The 18,423-nt window shown below is 41.8% G+C and overlaps 1 protein-coding gene across 2 annotated transcripts in view; it reads left to right on the top strand.

The window, feature by feature from the left end:
- PARP2 (poly(ADP-ribose) polymerase 2) overlaps window positions 1–18,423 on the top strand; it is a 136,638-nt gene that overhangs the window by 76,560 nt on the left and 41,655 nt on the right. For both annotated transcript variants that reach the window (XM_082256088.1, XM_082256089.1), the window contains exons 8-15: window positions 8,203–8,299; window positions 8,380–8,455; window positions 14,210–14,312; window positions 14,408–14,570; window positions 14,673–14,811; window positions 14,905–14,968; window positions 16,464–16,598; window positions 17,145–17,272. In XM_082256088.1, coding sequence (XP_082112214.1) covers window positions 8,203–8,299; window positions 8,380–8,455; window positions 14,210–14,312; window positions 14,408–14,570; window positions 14,673–14,811; window positions 14,905–14,968; window positions 16,464–16,598; window positions 17,145–17,272 — 905 coding nt within the window. The remainder of the gene's footprint in view (window positions 1–8,202; window positions 8,300–8,379; window positions 8,456–14,209; window positions 14,313–14,407; window positions 14,571–14,672; window positions 14,812–14,904; window positions 14,969–16,463; window positions 16,599–17,144; window positions 17,273–18,423) is intronic.

The following is an 18,423-nucleotide window of genomic DNA, read 5'->3' as shown; positions in this document are numbered from 1 at the left end:
AGACTATCTCTTTCTCATTGAAACACTCAACAACACTCTTGCCTGAGCAGAGCAGGAAGGACATCACTCCTTTTGACTCTTTTAGTTAGTTAGTTAGTTTGTGTATGTAAATATGATCTTTTTCAGTAAAGCTGTAAAAGTACCTGACAAACATGTGAAAAGATGTCTGGAACTGTACCTTCCTTTTAAAAGGAGTTAAAGTGATACTAGAGGAAATAAAAAAAAAAAAAAAAAAAAATAGCAAACCTGTTATTCCTACCTGCCCTGTGCACTGTTTTTGCACAGAGCAGCCCCGATCCTCCTATTCTCAGGCCCCTCACTGCACTCTGGGCTCGCTCTCCCGTGCTGATTGCCTCCATAGCAAGCCACTTGCTATAGGGGCACTCCTGCATGCTCACTCCTGAGCCCCACTCTGTGTGTCCATTGACAAATGGCCCCGTTCTGTTTGTCAAAAATATACATTTTAAATGTCACTTCTGACTCAAATGCATGGTGTGATGCATTATGTTGAAAGAAAAATGCTGCATGTCTGTACATACATAAAGTATGTTCTAGTGCATTGGCAGATTGTTCAATTGAGTAGCCTGCCTTAACACAACTCACCAGAATGACAGTGTTAATATGGCCTTCTAGAATTTTCTATGTATTTTCAAGGCAACATAAAGAAAAAATCATGCTTTTTTTCTTTAGACTGACAAGTGAAAATTTAAAAAAAAAAAAAAAAAAAAAAACTTGTGTTACTGAAGATAATTGTGATCGCTTTAATATTTAATTTTTTATTTATTTTTTTGTCATTCATTACAGCACTGTTTCTGTTTCAAAGTATGATCAAAGATATATTTACAAATAAAATGAAAGGATAACCTTTTCTTTTAAAAAGCTTTTTAGTTCTGTTCAGCTGTTCCTGGTACTTCCAGGTAAGGGGGAAGCATTTAACTCACTCCCCTCCTTCCCATTTGACAGTGCTGGTCTTTGGTGACTGGCTGCAGTGCCTGAACAGAGCAGCAGTGTAGGGAAGGCAAGTATATGAACGCCAGTTAAAAATACCGTAATACCTTCAAACTGAGATTTTGGATATCATTATATACATTTTATTGGAAATGTTCTGAGAACATATTTTTTTTTTTAATATATTATCTGAGACCCATTTTTCGCACCTTTTCTAAAGCATGTTCTCATTTTTTTTTTTTTTTAAAGAAAAGTTGTAAGCTCCTTTTTGTTGCTCATCTACATAAAGCAAAAATGGCAAGGGGGGCACTGCATGGTAAATGGCAATAGGAAGAACACCTGAAAATGGGTCGAATACCTAAAGATGAAATCATTTTCAGAGGACCATTTTATGACTAGGTTTACAATGTTGTTGACTGAAGGAGGCAAATCCAACCCCAATGAGGCAGCTCTCAGTTTTTGGATGATGTCATCCTGGAGTCACATTAAAACACTCAGAGAAGCTTACTTAGGGACTTCTAGTTTGATATGCATGGCACATTGCATGGTGAATAGTGAGTGTTAATTTGGTTGTGTGATCACCAACAGGAAGGGATAACCAGACACTATGAACATCACCGCCATGGTGAAGAATACCAATACGAACTACAAGGGCATTTCCATCAACCTTCCCTGCAGTACCATTCTTGGCACTCCATGCCTGATTATAATGCTCAACCTAATCCACAGGTTCAAGTTTTAGATCTTCCTCCATCCGAGACATTTGAAAATGAAACTGTTGACTTAAGACAATCCCCTGATTATCCAAATGAAGTACCTACCCGCAGTTTTCTGGAAATTGATAATGCAGAAGTGCACACTTCTTACTCCCAAAGGAAGTCTACAGTTTGGGATTTCTTTCACCTAAAAGACCCCAGTATTGGCATAAGAAATGCCACAAGTGCCTTTTGTAACCTGTGCACTAGAGAGGTGAAACGCGGGTCCACTCCAGGAAGACTGGGAACCACGGCCATGCGCAACCACCTGGCCAAGCATCACCAAAGAGAGTGGGCAGCGACTGGCACTACAGGCATAATAACTGCACCTTCCGCACCAGCTACCTCCCATTGCCACTATCCAGTGGCCTCCACCTCCCGAACACTCCCTCAGGAACCAGGATTGCCACTTTTGCACTCAGTGCTTGACATCTGTTACTGCTTTTTTGCTACTGTCTGTACTTTGTGTGGGGCAATGATATCACGGGGAGAAACTGTCAGTGCCAACCGTGAATATCTGATGCTGCAGCATATGCAATCTTCCCACAGCAACATTTTGAGGGTGTCACTTAGTGAAATGCAGGGAGCAGGTGGTGCAGATGATAACAGCAGTTCTTCTTTATGAATATTTTCCAAATAAATGTCAATTGCATAGACTATATCCTTGCCCCCTGACATTAAATATTGAATCTATTTTTATTTTATTCATATAGTGTAAATAGGTTGTTTAAACCTGTTAAGATTGCTTTATAGAAAATGTTATTGGCAAATGCACTTAATCAAATAAGCAAGTTTGTCAGAGTATTACATTTTTTTTTTTTTTTTTTTTTAATGAGATACTCTTCAGGACAGGGATTATTTCCCAGGCATTATTAAACACATGAGAGCATTGGAAGTGCTCTTTATTGATCATATGAATTTTTTGAAAATCCTTATTGTCAAGTTGTTATTGCTCCCTGCATAGAAAAGAGAGCAGTTTTTCACTGTACAACAGAGCTACCAAACAGCAGGTCTGATATCACTGGAGTTGGACAAGATTTCTTTTGTTGTAGTGGATGTTTGCATGTGTAAACACTGGAAATCTACTCATTAAATAACTTATGCAGTTTGTATCTCAAAAGTAAACAGTTCATTAGAAAACATGCCTGATTTAAATTTTTTTTTTAAGTTTTTTAAAAAAGTTTTTAATGAATGCGTTAAAATATTTGGCACTCACATTTTGCGTGCGATATTTGGCACTCAAGTTTTATGTTGTGTTTTTGGTTTATCGCAATTATTTTTTTCTCAGGCTAACAGTGCACCAGAGGAAGATTTGGTTTGTGGATGAATATGCACAAACATATTGTGAAACTAAACATTGTTAGTGTGCCTTTAATCTCCCTCTACTGCAATGTTACAAATAATCACCATCCCGAGCGAAGGGCATATTTCACACTCATGCATTGTTTTCTTACTGGCCACATCAATGTTATTTTGTGCGTTCCTAAAAAAATGTACTTCCTAAATAATGAGATAAATACCCAATGTATGCTTTTTTTGTTTTTGTTTTTTTGTGAATTGACTTTAAAGATTTACATAAATTTTTGTTTTCGGTATTTACCACAAATTGAAAGTTTTGCTTTTATGAAATAACTTTTATTATCGCATGCAATATTTAAAGAAATATTTAAAAATCTGTATTTTAATTATTCAGATACAGTATATGGGTCTAAAAGAAAACCATGTAATTTTAGTGTTTTGCTGCAAACACCAGTTTTTCCAGCAGGTGGTGCTGTAGACGAAAAGTATATTTGCATATCCTGATAGCGTTCACCCACTAATATAGTCCTGTACATTTTTATCTTCAAAAATGTTATTTAGATTTAATCTAGTGTATGTATTTATATTTTTTACCATAACTATTCAGGCATTGAAAACAGGATTTATTGTTTAAAATGTTTATTGTTTGAGAGACAGCATCATGATTATAAGCACCTGACACTTGAACTCCACCGGAGGCATCTTTCTATCTTAGAACTAGGGATCGAACGATTATTGGCAAGGCCGATATATCGAGGGCCGATATTGACTTTTGCTGATATATCTGTATTGGCCCCCAAAACTGGCCGATATTCCAAATTTTGCTCATTTGAGGGTAAAATTATGTCACATAGCATAATTCCATTTACAAATGTTATTGAATATGCCACTCACATATATACAAATTAAAGATATAAGCAATGAAGTGATGTCATGACATCACTTCCGGTTAGTGGCGTCAGATTAAAAAAAATGACCGCATTCAAAACAGCCAAACTTGGCGTTTTGAATGCTTTTAGGTGCAGAGGAGGGGGTTGGGGACTTTTAGACCCCCAGATCCCTCCACAAGAGTACCTGTCAAGTGATAAAAAAAAAAAGTGTACAAAAATATCGGCCGATACCGATATGCAATGGCCAAAATATCGAAATTGGTCGTTCACTACTTTGAACACAGTGTTCATGTGTACTACCGCGGCTTATTAGCATTGGGCCCAACGTAAGAAGAGTGTGCTGTATAAAAATTTATTGTAGTTAGCTTATAGTAATCTGCTTCAACTGTTATCTCTGCAGTCTAGATCAGAACATGAAACAAGGTTCTGATTGGTTATTTGTAACAAAACGTTTGCTGTTGGCTAACTTTCCATACTCCAATCCATTTTTCATGATAAAGACAGAGGAATTTATTAAAACCTTTAAAAAAGAATTCATTATAGGTACAGTATGAGTATAGGTACCTTTTTTTTTTTTGAGACTTTATATTGGCCCTGTAACATGTACACTTATATACAGTATGTATTTTAGTTTATAAAGTAGCCCTTGAAAAAGTTATTCGGGTGTTTTAGGCGAAGAATAGTTGCCAAAATCTTAGCTGCCATGTAGGCAAAATAGGCAACCTAGATGTAGTTTTCCAAGCCCTTGTGTACCTTTATGACAGTACAGTGGCTGTATAACTGATCATAAAAAATTATGCTATACTTTACCTGGTTCAACCAAAAATTAAATGGGGTGTATATCCACAAACATAAACACAACTAATAACACAACCAAATGTGACATGCGCAGTACACAAACCTGTGAAAGTCTCTATTGAAAGGAACAGGAAGTTGACAAATGCAAAAAACTTCCAAATAAAGTCCAAAAAATAGGTGCAAATAAATGTTCTTAATGATGAAGTGTTCATAAATCAGGTTGCAGGTGCTGAATACACAGGTCCCTCGTGTCACCAAATTATGAAGGAGGAAAAGGTACCCTTACCGACTAATGTCTTGAGCATGCATGATGTTAAAAAACCCATGGAATACTGCAAGGAATCTTCAGACTAAAAATCATTCACCTCGTGCAAACAAATGTGAATGGACTCTTACCAGATGTCACATAAACAATCGCTTAAAGGAAGGGTTAAAGATGGACTTCTCGATTCCTCCGTTTATCCAAGAATAGGTGTTTCTTAAAGAATCCTGCCTCTTGGGTGTTGAGCATAAACCTGGTGCTTAAGATGGCTCCCAATATGCATCCTCAGGATAGCTCCCCATATGTCAAGAAAATATAGGCAGGCAATAGTGCATTATCTTCTTAACAACAGAATTTATTAACGGAAACACACTTACATGGATGGAAAACAATTGGACAGGTAACAGATGTTCGCGGCCACTCTGCAGCTCGGTCCGCGAGTAGTGATAGCGCTGCTTCTCTACCCGACGCGTTTCCATGAAGGCGTCCACTGAGATTGGAGCTATCCTGCGGATGCCTATTGGGAGCCATATTAAGCACCAGGTTTATGCTCAACACCTAAGAGGCAGGATTCTTTAAGGAACACCAATTCTTGGATAAACTGAGGAATCGAGACATCCATCTTTAACCCTTCCTTTAAGCGATTGTTTATGTGACATCTGGTAAGAGTCCATTCACATTTGTTTGCACGAGGTGAATGATTTTCAGTCTGAAGATTCCTTGCAGTATTCCATAGGTTTTTTAACATCATGCATGCTCAAGTCATTAGTTGGTAAGGGTACCTTTTCCTCCATAATTGGGTGACACGAGGGACCTGTGTATTCAGCACCTGCAACCTGATTTATGAACACTTCATCATTAAGCTGTTTGCTGTAACTGCTTATAAAGCATTAGCTGGACTTTGGCTCCAGTTTGTTACGGTATGTAATTCTGCTAGTGTATCCGATCCCCCCCCAGACTGACAATGCTGCCCTCCAAATGTGTCCTCTGAACTCCTTCATCCAGAGTGGAGGCACTCTAACACAGGAGGTGAGTTAGGCTGGGTTCACACATGTGCGGTGCGAATTGAAGCTCCGTTTTCACAACTAATTGACAAAGTAGTTGTTCAGTATTTCAGGTCAGTTTCTGATCAGGATCAGGTCAGGATTACATCAGGATCAGTTCAGGATTACATCAGGATCAGTTCAGGATTTTATCCTGTTCACAACTGAATGACATGTGCGATTCAGAAGCATTCCCAAAGAAGTCAGTGGGCCTGAATTCGCACCTGAGCCGGACCGCACCGCTCAGAAAACTGATAGGACTTTTTAAATTCGCATTGAATCTGCACTCTGGCTGCACCAGACATATGTGAGCAGGCACAATAGAAAGCAATGTTCTTTCACATGTTATGCGAATTGATTGCGGTTCAAAACGCAGCCAATTTGCATTTGTATGAACCAAGCCTTATTGGCCAGATGAAAACAGAGGGGGAAAAAAGCCTAAAAAAATAAAAAATGCTGCTATATATTGCATTTTTGGTTTTGGCCTTAATACCGCTTGTCCTATGCAGACTTGTCTTTGTTTGAGTAATTGCTTCCTAATCTGGAGGTGTATCGGGGGGGGGGGGGGGGGAGAGGGAGGGAATCTCTGCAAAGTAAAGGAAAATTTCTTCTCAAACAGTTGCTATCAGAACAATTGTCCTTCATTAAAGGATTTTGCCTCCTATCCTGGTCTGTGACAGCTGTAAGGTTTTGATTTCCCCAGTACTTACTACTGTCCCAATCTCAGTTGTCACGAGGACAAATCAAAGCGAGAGTGAAATTCGATGTTAACTTCTTTATGATATGCAGCAACCTAGATTTCAGATTGTTTCAATAGTAGAATGTGGTGATTTCATGATCTTTTAAAGAATTACATTGGTAAATTTTTATTACATTTACCTGGAATTTGTTCTTTAAATGTTATTAAAGGAACTAATATGCAATGGGTATGTTTCATTATTCCTCCATCACCAAATGCCAAATTTAAAAAAAATGTATGTATTGGAGATTCCTATGGACGCTATTTATAACCTTTGAACATGCAACAGCTGTTGTATTACACAGAATAGTCATGTAAAGCTAAATACGATGTTGCAGGTTGCTGCCTAGTGTATGTTACAACTATCATTATCCACTTGAGAGCCGGTTCACATTAGCACGACTTGTCAGCCTGACAAGTCGCACTCCCTCGCGGTCCATTGACCGCTACTGGACCCGTTCTAATAGGAGCGACACAAGTCGCTCCGACTTAGAAAAAGGGTCCTGTACTACTTTGGGGCGACATCGGAGCGACTTGCATAGACTTCCATTATGTGAAGTCCCTGCAAGTTGCTCCGAAGTTGTGGTGCATGGTAATGCACAAGTCGCCCCCGAAGTAGTAAGGAGTCGTGTCGCCTCAGTGTGAACCGGCTCTTATTGTAAATTGCTTTGGATATGCACAACAAAACCATCATAGACCCCATTCAGACTAGCGCGATTGTCAGGCGACTTGTCAGCCTGACAAGTCGCGGTCGCTCTCTCGCCATTGAGTAGTACAGGACCCGTTCTAATAGGAGCGACACAAGTCCTGTACTACTTTGGGGCGACCTGGGAGCGACTTGCATAGACTTTCATTATGTGAAGTCCCTGCAAGTCACGCCGAAGTCTCTGTGCACCGCAACTATACAGGTCGCCCCTCGTAGTTGGATCACCTCAGTGTGAACCGGCTCTTATAAACAACATTTTCTTTTTTTGTCATTCTCTATTGGGCAGTTTTCTTTATGATCGCTTCTTAATTCCTTATTAATCAAGGCCCTTTTTGAAACTGGTGTAGAATCTTAAGTCAATTAAAATCTTGCATCTTTTAAGCTCTTTATAGTCCTGTACCCCTACATTATGATCTCCTTAGTATACCCTTTTCTGTTGCTAATTAGTATTTCAAGTAGCACTGTTGTAGAATACCAACCTAACTCCTCTTAGAGCCGTTAAATCGCCTGCAGTAAAAATCAGCATTCATAGTTCTAATATACATTAGAATAATTAATACGTGCGACTTTTTTGGTCAGTGGTTTTAGGTGGAGTCCTTGAAAATGCATCTGTAAACATTTATAAAATGCATATGGCTTAATTTTCATTAAAATTTCAAAACTGGTGTGAATTAAACCAAACCCCTCTGGAATAAAATGTAAATTAGTAATATTTGCGACAGTCATCGTGAAAGTGAATTAACAAATCTTATGTTTTTGTAGACTAACCTGCAGTTTAATAACAATAAGTACTACCTGATCCAGCTGCTTGAAGATGACAGTGTTAGAAATTTCTCTGTCTGGATGCGCTGGGGACGAGGTGAGTCTTTATAAGGTTTCATTTAGATTTTAGTAAAGCTGCTTTTAACCAAATACCCACCAATGTGTATTCTTTGCCAGTGGGAAAGGTGGGTCAAAATTCTTTGGTTTCATGTGGAGGAGACCTTCTAAAGGCAAAAGACGTTTTTCAGAAGAAGTAAGTTTTTTTAATCCACTATTCTTTTCTGTAATATGAATGCATTGTGTGTTATTTCTGCAGATTATCCCTTAGGATTGTTTTTAATTTGTCAATTTCCTGTAGCCACAACGGACCCTAGGTCTGTGCATGCAACTAACCCATGTAGCAAAACCCTTTTCCCCCCTTCCAGTGAATGTTATGACTGCCTGTGTCAAAGTTTTAGGATTGTCCTCTTGTTAAAGGTTAGAATCTGTACACTTTTAGAAACCCATCCTCTGATTCATTGCTATGGATTGCTACCAAAACTCATCTGATGTGAGGAACAGCTTCTTCAAATGCTTGTATAGTGGTAGGGTCACATGAAAATTTTCTTTAGTACATTCAATGACATGACTAATGTGTTCAAAAGTACTTTCCTTTTAAAGGATAAGTTAACCTTTGGGAACATATTATATGATCCACCCAGTGTGGAACATGTAACATGTTCCCAATGCTGCAGCTGCTGTCTGATTCCTCCTCCCCTGTAAAAGCAGTACAGGGAAAGATTTCCCGTACTAGCTGTCAGTTTTTTAAATCAGCGGGGCTCCACCCAAACTAGCGCATCATTTATTCACATAGCTTTGCGTGTGAATGAACTACAAGCCCCAACATCCTTTGTGGCCGTTGGCTTGTAGTTCTCAATGAACTACCATGGCGCTGTGGAGCGCCATGGTACTTAGATTCTTCCTGTCAGTGTATCTGCTTGCCCGTACAGGATGTATAGGCACACAGATAAACCAAAAGATCTGTGGGAGACCTGGTGCAATGCTTTACAGACTCCCCAGGAAAAAAAATAATTAAATGCACTTTTTTTTTTTTTGCCTGCAAAAAAATGTGCATTTATTTATTTTATTTTTTTTTTTTTAAGTGAACTTATCCTTTAACATTCAATTTTGGAGTGAATGGATATCCCACACAAAAACCATATTCACTGTTGAAATTGTAGAAAAAAACATTCTATCTTGCTGCCTAGAATTTTCTCATCACTATGGTCTAAAATAAACGTCAGATTGACCCCACTAACAATTCAAAAATCGTAAGAGCCTTCTTTAAAAAAAAAAAAAAATAATAATTTTAAACTAAATTTTAGTAGTGTTTGACCAAGTTTAAATCTTATTGGAAGCTTTCAGTCTGATGCCACCTTAAGGGCAAGTTCACACCACATTCAGTCAAGTGCTTTTTTTTTTTTTTCTGCATGCAAAGTAGGTTATATGGCCTTCAATGCCATAGTTTACACCAGAGAGGTCAGTTCCAAGGCATTTCAGAAAAAAAAAAAGTAGAACATGCTGCATTTCTCTTTCGTTTATGATGGACATAGCTCCTGATATTCATAGCCATTGGTTATACTGCCCCCTACAGGAATAGGACACTAGACAGAAAATAATTCTGGCTACCCCCATGGGTAGTCCCAGGGGGTATACTCCCTCTCTCTGCTATAGTCACTCAATTTTTTTTTTCTGCCTAGTCAGGAGTAAGGACCTAGTTCCTTGCTGGGATCTCTGGTCCTGGCAATTTTATTCTTTTTAGATAGAACATTTTTTCTCCTTGATTTTTCCTGTGAGCTCTACAGTCAGCTGCCGGACTGGGCGATGGGCTGGATAATCTAGATCCAGTGGTCAACCCCAGTCTGGCTAGCGAGAGCGCTCAGTCCTTAGCTCTACGCTAGGTCCGTTGCGACATAGCACCACTGGACAGAGTTAAACGCCTCGCGAGGTCACATACCAACGGGTCTCGGCCTGAGTCGCAGCGTTCTTCCTGGACGACAGCCCCCCATTTAGATGCATTGAGTCATGCCCGCCTGGTTCCTAGTATGGTAGCTGTCCCTCCTCTCTCCCTGGAGGGTTTTGAGATAGACGTGTGCCCCTCCTTGGGAAGGTCCCCCGGTTCCCCTCCTTCCTGCAGGCACCCCCCCTTGCCAGGTCCCTCATCCTGCCCCCCCACCGCCACGCTGGGTCTGTTTGAGGAGTGGTCTGGCCACTTTCTTGGGATGAGGGCAGGGTGCTAAATGGCGATGGGAGCCAGGGGAGTGCACCGCCAATGACTGGATGATCAACTGTGCAGGGGGGGGTTGTACCTAGTGGGGGCCGCCATTTTGTTGTAGCATGTGTGTTTCTATACACGGTGACCATGTTTGTGTAGTCCAGTGGCCATTTTGTTGCGGTTTGCCATTGAAAATTGCAGCAGCCATGACAGTGGAGCCCTGTGGGCATCTATTTCATGGGAGCCCCTCCTCATCCCCTGGTGCTAACTCCTTGATCATATTCCTTCCTGATTGCCCCACTTGTAGTGCAGATTCTCCTGGTGGCTGCAGGTGCTTGTCTCTGCGGGAGGTGAGTCTGGTGGGGTCCTCTCCCTCCCTGAGAAGTCATAAGAAGTTTTTTCGTCCCTCAGGGTCGACTGCCAAGGGCTCAAAGCCTTTCAGGGCCTCTTCTGTAGGATCCAAAGGAACCTGGTCTAGCAAGCCAAGATTGGGCTTCTCCATACCTGTGGACAAGGCTCCTTCTGCATGAAGGTGTGCCCTCACCCGTATCGGGGGTGAGGGTCTGGTTTCCGGACCTCTGGACTTCCCGTGTCAAGTGGGTCCACTAAGTCACTCGGTCTGACTACAAGATAGAGTTTCGCTCTTCTCACCCGGCAAGTTTTTTTCCTTCCAACTTGGGCCTGTTTGGGGCGGTACAAAATCTGTTCCTTCAAGGGTGGCTGTCCCGATTTCAATCTCGGAACGTTTTCAGGGTTTTTTCTCAGACCTGTTCATAGTTCCTAGGAAGAAAAACAGAGTGTGTCCAATGCTGGACCTCAAGGCGCTAAACTGCTTTGTGTGGATACAGAAGTTCATAGTGGAGTCCATTTGAAAGGTGGTGGCATCCCTGCGTCAGGGGGGACTTCCTCGCCTCTATTGATATCAAGGATGCCTACCTTCACATTTCAATATGTGCCAGTCACCAGCGTTTTAATCAGGCAATGCCATGGCCGTGGCTTATGTCTATCACCAAAGGGGCACAAGAAAGTGTCCTGGCAGCTCTTGGGGTAGCCAGGAAATTCTAAGGTGGGCAGAACCGTTCGTTCCAGCCCTCTCCACCGTACACATTCCCGGGTGGAAAATTGGCTGGTTGATTACCTCAGTCGTCAGACCGCGGGGAGTGGTCCCTTCATCTGGAGGTGTTTCATCAGTTATGTCTCCAGTGGGGCACCCTCGAGGTGGATCTGTTGGTGTCTCGGTGCAACAGAAAGGTGCAGAGGCTTGTGGCTTCATCAAGGGATTCTCTGGTGGATGCCACAGACACGCTGGTGGCCCCGTGGGGTCAGTATCATCTGATTTACCCCTTCCCTTCTCTCAAGCTTCTGCCAAGACTTCTACGCAGGATCGAGGCAGAAGGGATTCCGGTCATCTTAGTGGCTCCAGACTGGCCTCGCCGGGCTTGGTACGCCGATTTGGTGCGGCCGGTTGCCGACATTCCTTGGCAGCTTCCTCTCAGGGAGGATCTGCTGTCCCGAAGACCGATCTTCCATCCTGCTTTAAAGTCGCTGGCTTTGACGGCTTGGCTGTTGAACGCCAGTTGATTTTGGATAGGGGTTTATCAGAGTCTGTGATTCCTACACTGTTGAAAGCTATGAAATCTACCTCTAGGAAGATCTACCATTGTACGTGGAAGACATACATTGCATGGTGTGAGTCTCTTGGGGTTCTTCCTCTGTGGTTTGGATCTTGACCTTCCTTCAACGGGGGGTTGAACAGAAATTGGCTTTGAGTACCGTCAAGGGTCAGGTGTCGGCTTTGGTGGTCTTCTTCCAACGACCTTTGGCAACACACTCCCTGGTGCCTACTTTTTTCAGGGTGTCCATCATTTGGTTCCTCCAGTGTGGGCTCCGTTGCGACCTTGGGATCTTAATTTGGTGCTTTCAGCTCTACAAACCTCCCTTTGAAAATTTTCGGAAGATTCTCCTGCTTACAATGTCACAGAAGGTGGACTTTTTAGTTGCTATCACACAGGGTGTCAGAAACTGTCGGCGTTATGCTGTCGTTCACCTTACCTGGTGATTCACAGGGATAAGGTGGTTATTTGCCCCTTTCCGTCGTTCCTTCTGAAGGTTGTCTCTGATTTTCATTTGAATGTAAACATTGTGTTGCCTTCCCTGTGTCCCAGGCCTAAACATCTGGAAACAAACACAAGGAAATTGGCTTGCATGCCTTGGATGTGGTCTGGGCAATTAGGGTGTACCTGGCAGCTATGGAGTCTTTGAGGAAGGGACTCTCTCTTTGTGCTCACAGATGGACCTCAAAAAGGGTTGTCTGCTTCCTCTGCGACCATTTTCAGACGGATCATACAGACAGTGGTTCAGGCCCATTCCATTAGGGGTCAGGTTCCTCCTTTTCCTGTCAAGGTGCACTCTACAAGGCCACTTAGTGTCTCCTGGGCTTTCCGTCATCAGGCATCAGTGACGTAGGTTTGCAAGGCGGCCACCTGGTCATCGGTGCACACTTTTACAAAGTTTTATAAAGTGGATGTGTTAGCATGCTGTGGATGCTTTTGGCCGCAAGGTTTTGCAGGCTCCTGTTTGAGGACCTGATCCTCTTTGAGGGTGCGTTGTTTTGTTTTTTTTGTTTTTTGCTTTTTTTCAGGTGGGCCCCAGTTGTTTGGTTGAGCTCCTGTTTCCTGGTTGGCTAATGTTTAGCCTTGGGAATTGTTTTGTTGTTCCCACCCCTCATGTTTAACACTGCTTTGGAATGTCCCAATGGTTATGAATATCAGGAGCCGTGTCCGTCAATAAACGAAAGAGAAAATGTTTTTTTTTTTCTTACGGTGAAATCCATTTTCACAGCACCCATCCCTCTGTGGAGTTCTAATTCTCCTGACACCGCTTGTAACAAAACTGAGTGGCTATAGCAGAGAGAGGGAGTATATCCCCTGGAACTGCCCATGGGTGTAGCCAGAATTATTTTCCGCCTAGTGTCCTACTCCTGTAGGGGGCAGTGCAACCAATGGTTATGAGTATCAGGAGTTGTGTCCGTCAATGAACATCAGAGATATGGATTTTATGGTAAGTCAAAAATCCCATTTTTTTCCTTCACTGGACTGTACTGGAACGTGGTAAAATGCACCGAAATGCACAGGAATGCTATCAAAAACACACCAGACCCCCCAGTACAGTGGGAAAAAAAGAAGGAAAAATGCATCTGGAATGCATCCAGAAACACGTAAAAATGCATGAGAAATGCATCGGAACGCTCTAAAAACGCACATGCAGAAATGCATCTGGAACAGAGCAAGAGTGCGTTTTTGTGGTGTGAACCAGCCCTCACCTCATGTACACTGGGCATTTGACCAACTCTTCTAAACACCTTTATCCTGGCAGGAGAAAAGCCACATTTGTGCAAATGCGTTCAGGCACATTTAAGTGCGTCATGCGTTTGGGAATTTATTAGTTTGGCCAGAATATTCTTTTTTCTGTCGGTTGAAATAAACGTCCAATTGTTTGCTTGCTCCTGTACATGCTGGCAGTGGGTTTTCTGCCTCTAAACGCCAATGTGTGCATGGACACATAGGCTAACACTGAGGGGTGTTTAGAGGCAAAAAAACCCAGCAAGATACCTCTAAAAGCAGCCTTTAAAGCAACCAGTGTGCATGAAGCCTAGGAGTAGAGAGGGGTCCCGGACAAGCACAAACACTACTTCAATTTTTTGATATAATGAATCTGCAGTTACATTTTATAATTATGCATTTTTCTTATCAGGTTTTTTGATAAGACCAAGAATGTTTGGTCTGAGCGTGGAGATTTTGAAAAGGTTGCTGGTAAATATGACATGTTGCGTATGGATTATAACGCAACCATAGAGGTACATGCTCGTGTATATGTTATCAAGTTTTCTGTTTGACAAAACCCAATTCTGAACTGCTTACAAATGGTCCACATTGTTTGGATTGCCCACAGGAAGAGAAAAATCTTGTGGAAGTAGACAAAGCATCCGACATTCCCAAACCTGAGTCCAAGTTGGAAAGCTCAGTTCAGGCCTTGATCCAACTGATTTGTAACATGCAGAACATGGAGGAGACTGTGCTGGAGATGAAGTATGACACAAAGAAGGCACCTCTGGGTAAGAAAATTGCTTCAGACCAATGTATTATGCATACAAAAATGCATCATTTACACACACTTTAATGGTATATTCCAAATGGATAACTTCTGTCTTCTCCAGGAAAGCTCACAGTGGAGCAGATCCGTGCAGGTTACAGCTCACTGCAACGTATTGAGGACTGTATTAAACTACAAAAACTTGGCAAGCATCTTCTTGAAGCCTGCAATGAATTTTACACCAGAATCCCCCATGATTTTGGGTACATGTATATCAATTTAATTATGCAAAAATTGGTAGCTGTTACCTTACCAAAATGTTATACATTTTTAACTTGTGTTCTCTTAAAATTTAGACTAAGAACACCCCCGTTAATTAGGACGGTAGAGGACCTGGCTTTGAAAGTGCGCCTCCTAGAGGTAAGAGTTGCAACTTTCTTTATTACAGCCTATGTCAGTGGTGGGCAACTGGAAAATTATACAGGGCCTCAAGCATGCCCCCCCCCCCCCCCACTTCCAGAGGGCCACACAATCGCAGTGCATTTTCTCACCTCCAACACACAAACATTTCGGTCCTTCTGCATTTTTTGCAGTGTATCGCAATTCACACTGACAAAATTGGAGCACAATAACCCCCACCCCTGCATTGGTGTCAGTGGCTACAATAATATCCCTCATCATGGGTGTCAGTACTATTAACAATAACACACATTGGTGGTTAGAGGCAGTGAATGTTAAACTCCCATCTCTACCCTGCATTGATGCTCAGTGGCAGTTAAATTTACCCCACTGACCCAACATTAATGGACAGTGGCAGTGATCGTTAAACCCCCCCCGCGCAATGGGGGTAATTGAAAGTCAAGCATCCCATCCACCCTGTATTGGTGTTCATGGCAATAAAAGTTACTCCTTCCCCCCTCTTTATTGTTGGTTACAGCAGTGAAAGCAGTAAACCCTCCCCCCCCAACCCTTATTGGTGGTCATGGCATTGAAGGTTTACAGCTCAACCCTATGCTACTTGTACTCCTTGTACTTTGCTCAGATCAGTGGTTGACCTAGACTAGGAGCTTCAAAACTCACACAAAATATATACCCCACAGGAGGTCATCCCCCTTGTGATCATATTACCCACCAGGGCCTGATTTGTCATCTGATCGCTTCACTTTATAGCCTACTATAAATCCATAACTTTCCCTGATGTAGGCCCATGTGTCTAGCTCCACTTTATAAAGATCAGAAATTGTATGTTACCATTCCAAAGCAGGGTGATGGCCAGAAAGAATGATGAGATTCAGATGCAGCTAGGTGTCTTCTGAATTGTGCAAAACCATTAAAGGATAAGTCCACCCTAAAACTAAAATCTCTGCATTTATAAATCTCAATGATCTAACACTAATCTATCTAGCCCTGTAAAGAAGAAATCAGCATACTTACCTTTTTTGAAGCCAATTCGACCCGGTCTCCAGCGGCGGAAGCTCTGCAGAGGACACGGCCGACAACAGCTGTGAAATGAATGGAAAGTGACGTCACCCATAGAGTTGATATGGGGCTCTTGTTGTCAGCTGTGTCCTCTGCACCCGCCTCCACATCAAAGCCGCAGCTGACAGGTCAGCATGGGATCGGGTCAGAATGGCTTCAGAAAAGGTAAGTATACTGATTTATTCTTTATAGGGCTGGATAGGTTAGTTTTAGATTGTGGAGGTCTTTAGATGCAGGGATTTTAGTGTTAGGGTGGACTTATCTTTTAAACCAGTGTTCTTACAACAGTTTCTTTTCAGTCATTAAACCAGTGTTCTTAAAACCGTTTTCTATTCAATTGTTATATACTTTCAATTTCTATTCAATTGTTAATCACTGCATGTTAAACATGCATATAAAACCAATCATTAAGAAATTAATTCCCTGTCCCCTGCAGGCTTTGGGTGATATTCAGATTGCAGTGAAGCTGGCAAGTATGGATCTCGGCTCCCATGAGCACCCACTGGACAGGCATTATCGACAGTTACATTGCTCTCTGGAGAATTTGGATAACACATCAGATGAATTCCAGGTATAACATTTCTCTTGCAGATTTATAAAGAGTTCTCCACCTTGTCTACATTGCCAAACGTTATACAGCCTGTTTTAGCAGGGGAAGTTACAGATAAGCTGGGTTTTAAAATGAATGTTCACATAAATTAACAAAATTTGTCTTTATATTGGCCTCTTGTAAACCAATCGCTTTTTCAGCAGTACTCAGACTAGGAGCCAATCAAGTTTTGCATTTTTTTTGTGCTGCCAGTCTAACACAGAGCTTGCTTATATGATAATATAGCTATTTTACTATCCAATTAATCTATATTGCTCTAACAGTTAGGGTTAGGGTCCTGCAGATGCTGTCTTGCAGTGGCATGTGAATCGCAACACTGCCTAAACAGAATTAGAAAGTTGTTGTTAGGTAACTGTTCACACATACTGTATATTCCAGCTGCAAATTTTGTTGCTTGCCTAAAGTTCTTCTTTGGAGAACCCTGTTCTCTTGTTTTCTTTGTGAATAACGTTACCAATCTTCAGTCCAGACTTGACACACATTTTTTCATTTTCAATTCCTGAAAAGCTTATTGAGCGCTACCTGAAAACAACACATGCCTCTACTCATAATGATTATACTATGACCTTGGTAAATGTTTTCCGGATAAACAAAGAAGGCGAGGAGACAAACTTCCGAGCGGACCTCCCCAACAGGTACAGCAAACCATATGAATCCAGTCTGATTTTTATCAAATTGGACAGCCTTATTGTATATAAAAATATTGTATTTAGATTAAATTAGGTAAAAATGAAAAATGCCCAGTATTCTTTCTGCCAGTAGTCACTGTCTAGTCCTTTCAATACAGAATTATTTTTCTTTGCCATTAAGGGACACTGGAAGTCATCAAGTTTAGGCTATACAGTCATCTACAGGAGATTGCACACTGGCAATTTAAAAAACACTGTAGTCTTGCCCAGTATTACCCATTTTACTACCAGCATGCCCCTGTTTCTCCTAGTGTCCTAAGAGAATGAAGATCTTTTCTTCAGCTCGGCTAGGAAAAGTCTAACCATGTTTTTACTAGCTTTTTTTTTTCTTTAAATTGTCTTTAATTGTTTGTTCAATTAAGATTTCCTACCACCAGGGCCAGGAGTCACTTTGCCTATGAAGGGTTTTCCAGATATTCCTGCATATTACGTAATGCTAACTATCCGGAGCTAGACAGGCTGTGGGACTGGATACTAGATACGGGGTCCAATTCATTGCACAACTATACAGAGGGGGTACTCTCAAGGATTTTCAGACGCTCCGGGTTGAATTTGGTCTCCCTAACACATTATTTTTCCAATATTTACAGTTGAGGCATGCTATTACATCGCAGACCAGGGAGTCCCCGTGGGGCTTGTGTAACCCGGTAATTTTACTTTGCCTAGTGAGCTCAACGGTTAAAAAGGGACACATTTCCTCCCTATACTCCTCTTTTATGGATAAGGTCTCGAGAGCTATGTCATTTAATTGCAGGGATGCCTGGGCAGACGATATAGGGACTAGAACGTCGGAAAAGTGGACGGGTATCCTTGATAATGTGCTCAAGGTATCTCTGTCCTCCACACAGAGACTCACACAATTGTTCATACTGCACCGCACTTACCGGACCCCTCAACGTTTGCATAGCTGGTGGAGACGGGACTCCCCGTTCTGCCCCTGATGCAAGATACACGAGGGCACGCTTCTACATATGCTTTGGTGGTGTCCAAAACTGCACCGTTACTGGACCGAGGTGTTGCACTCCATAAACACTATCTGGAGGCTATAGCTTCCTCTGGACCCAAAACTCTGTATTTTGGGTTGGTTGGATGAAGAA

This window comes from Pelophylax lessonae, assembly GCF_965119305.1.
Source record: "Pelophylax lessonae genome assembly, chromosome: 1".
NCBI classification, from domain to species: Eukaryota; Metazoa; Chordata; class Amphibia; order Anura; family Ranidae; genus Pelophylax; species Pelophylax lessonae.
The sequence above is the reverse complement of the archived record's forward strand: the minus strand, read 5'-3'. Positions and strand labels throughout refer to the sequence as shown.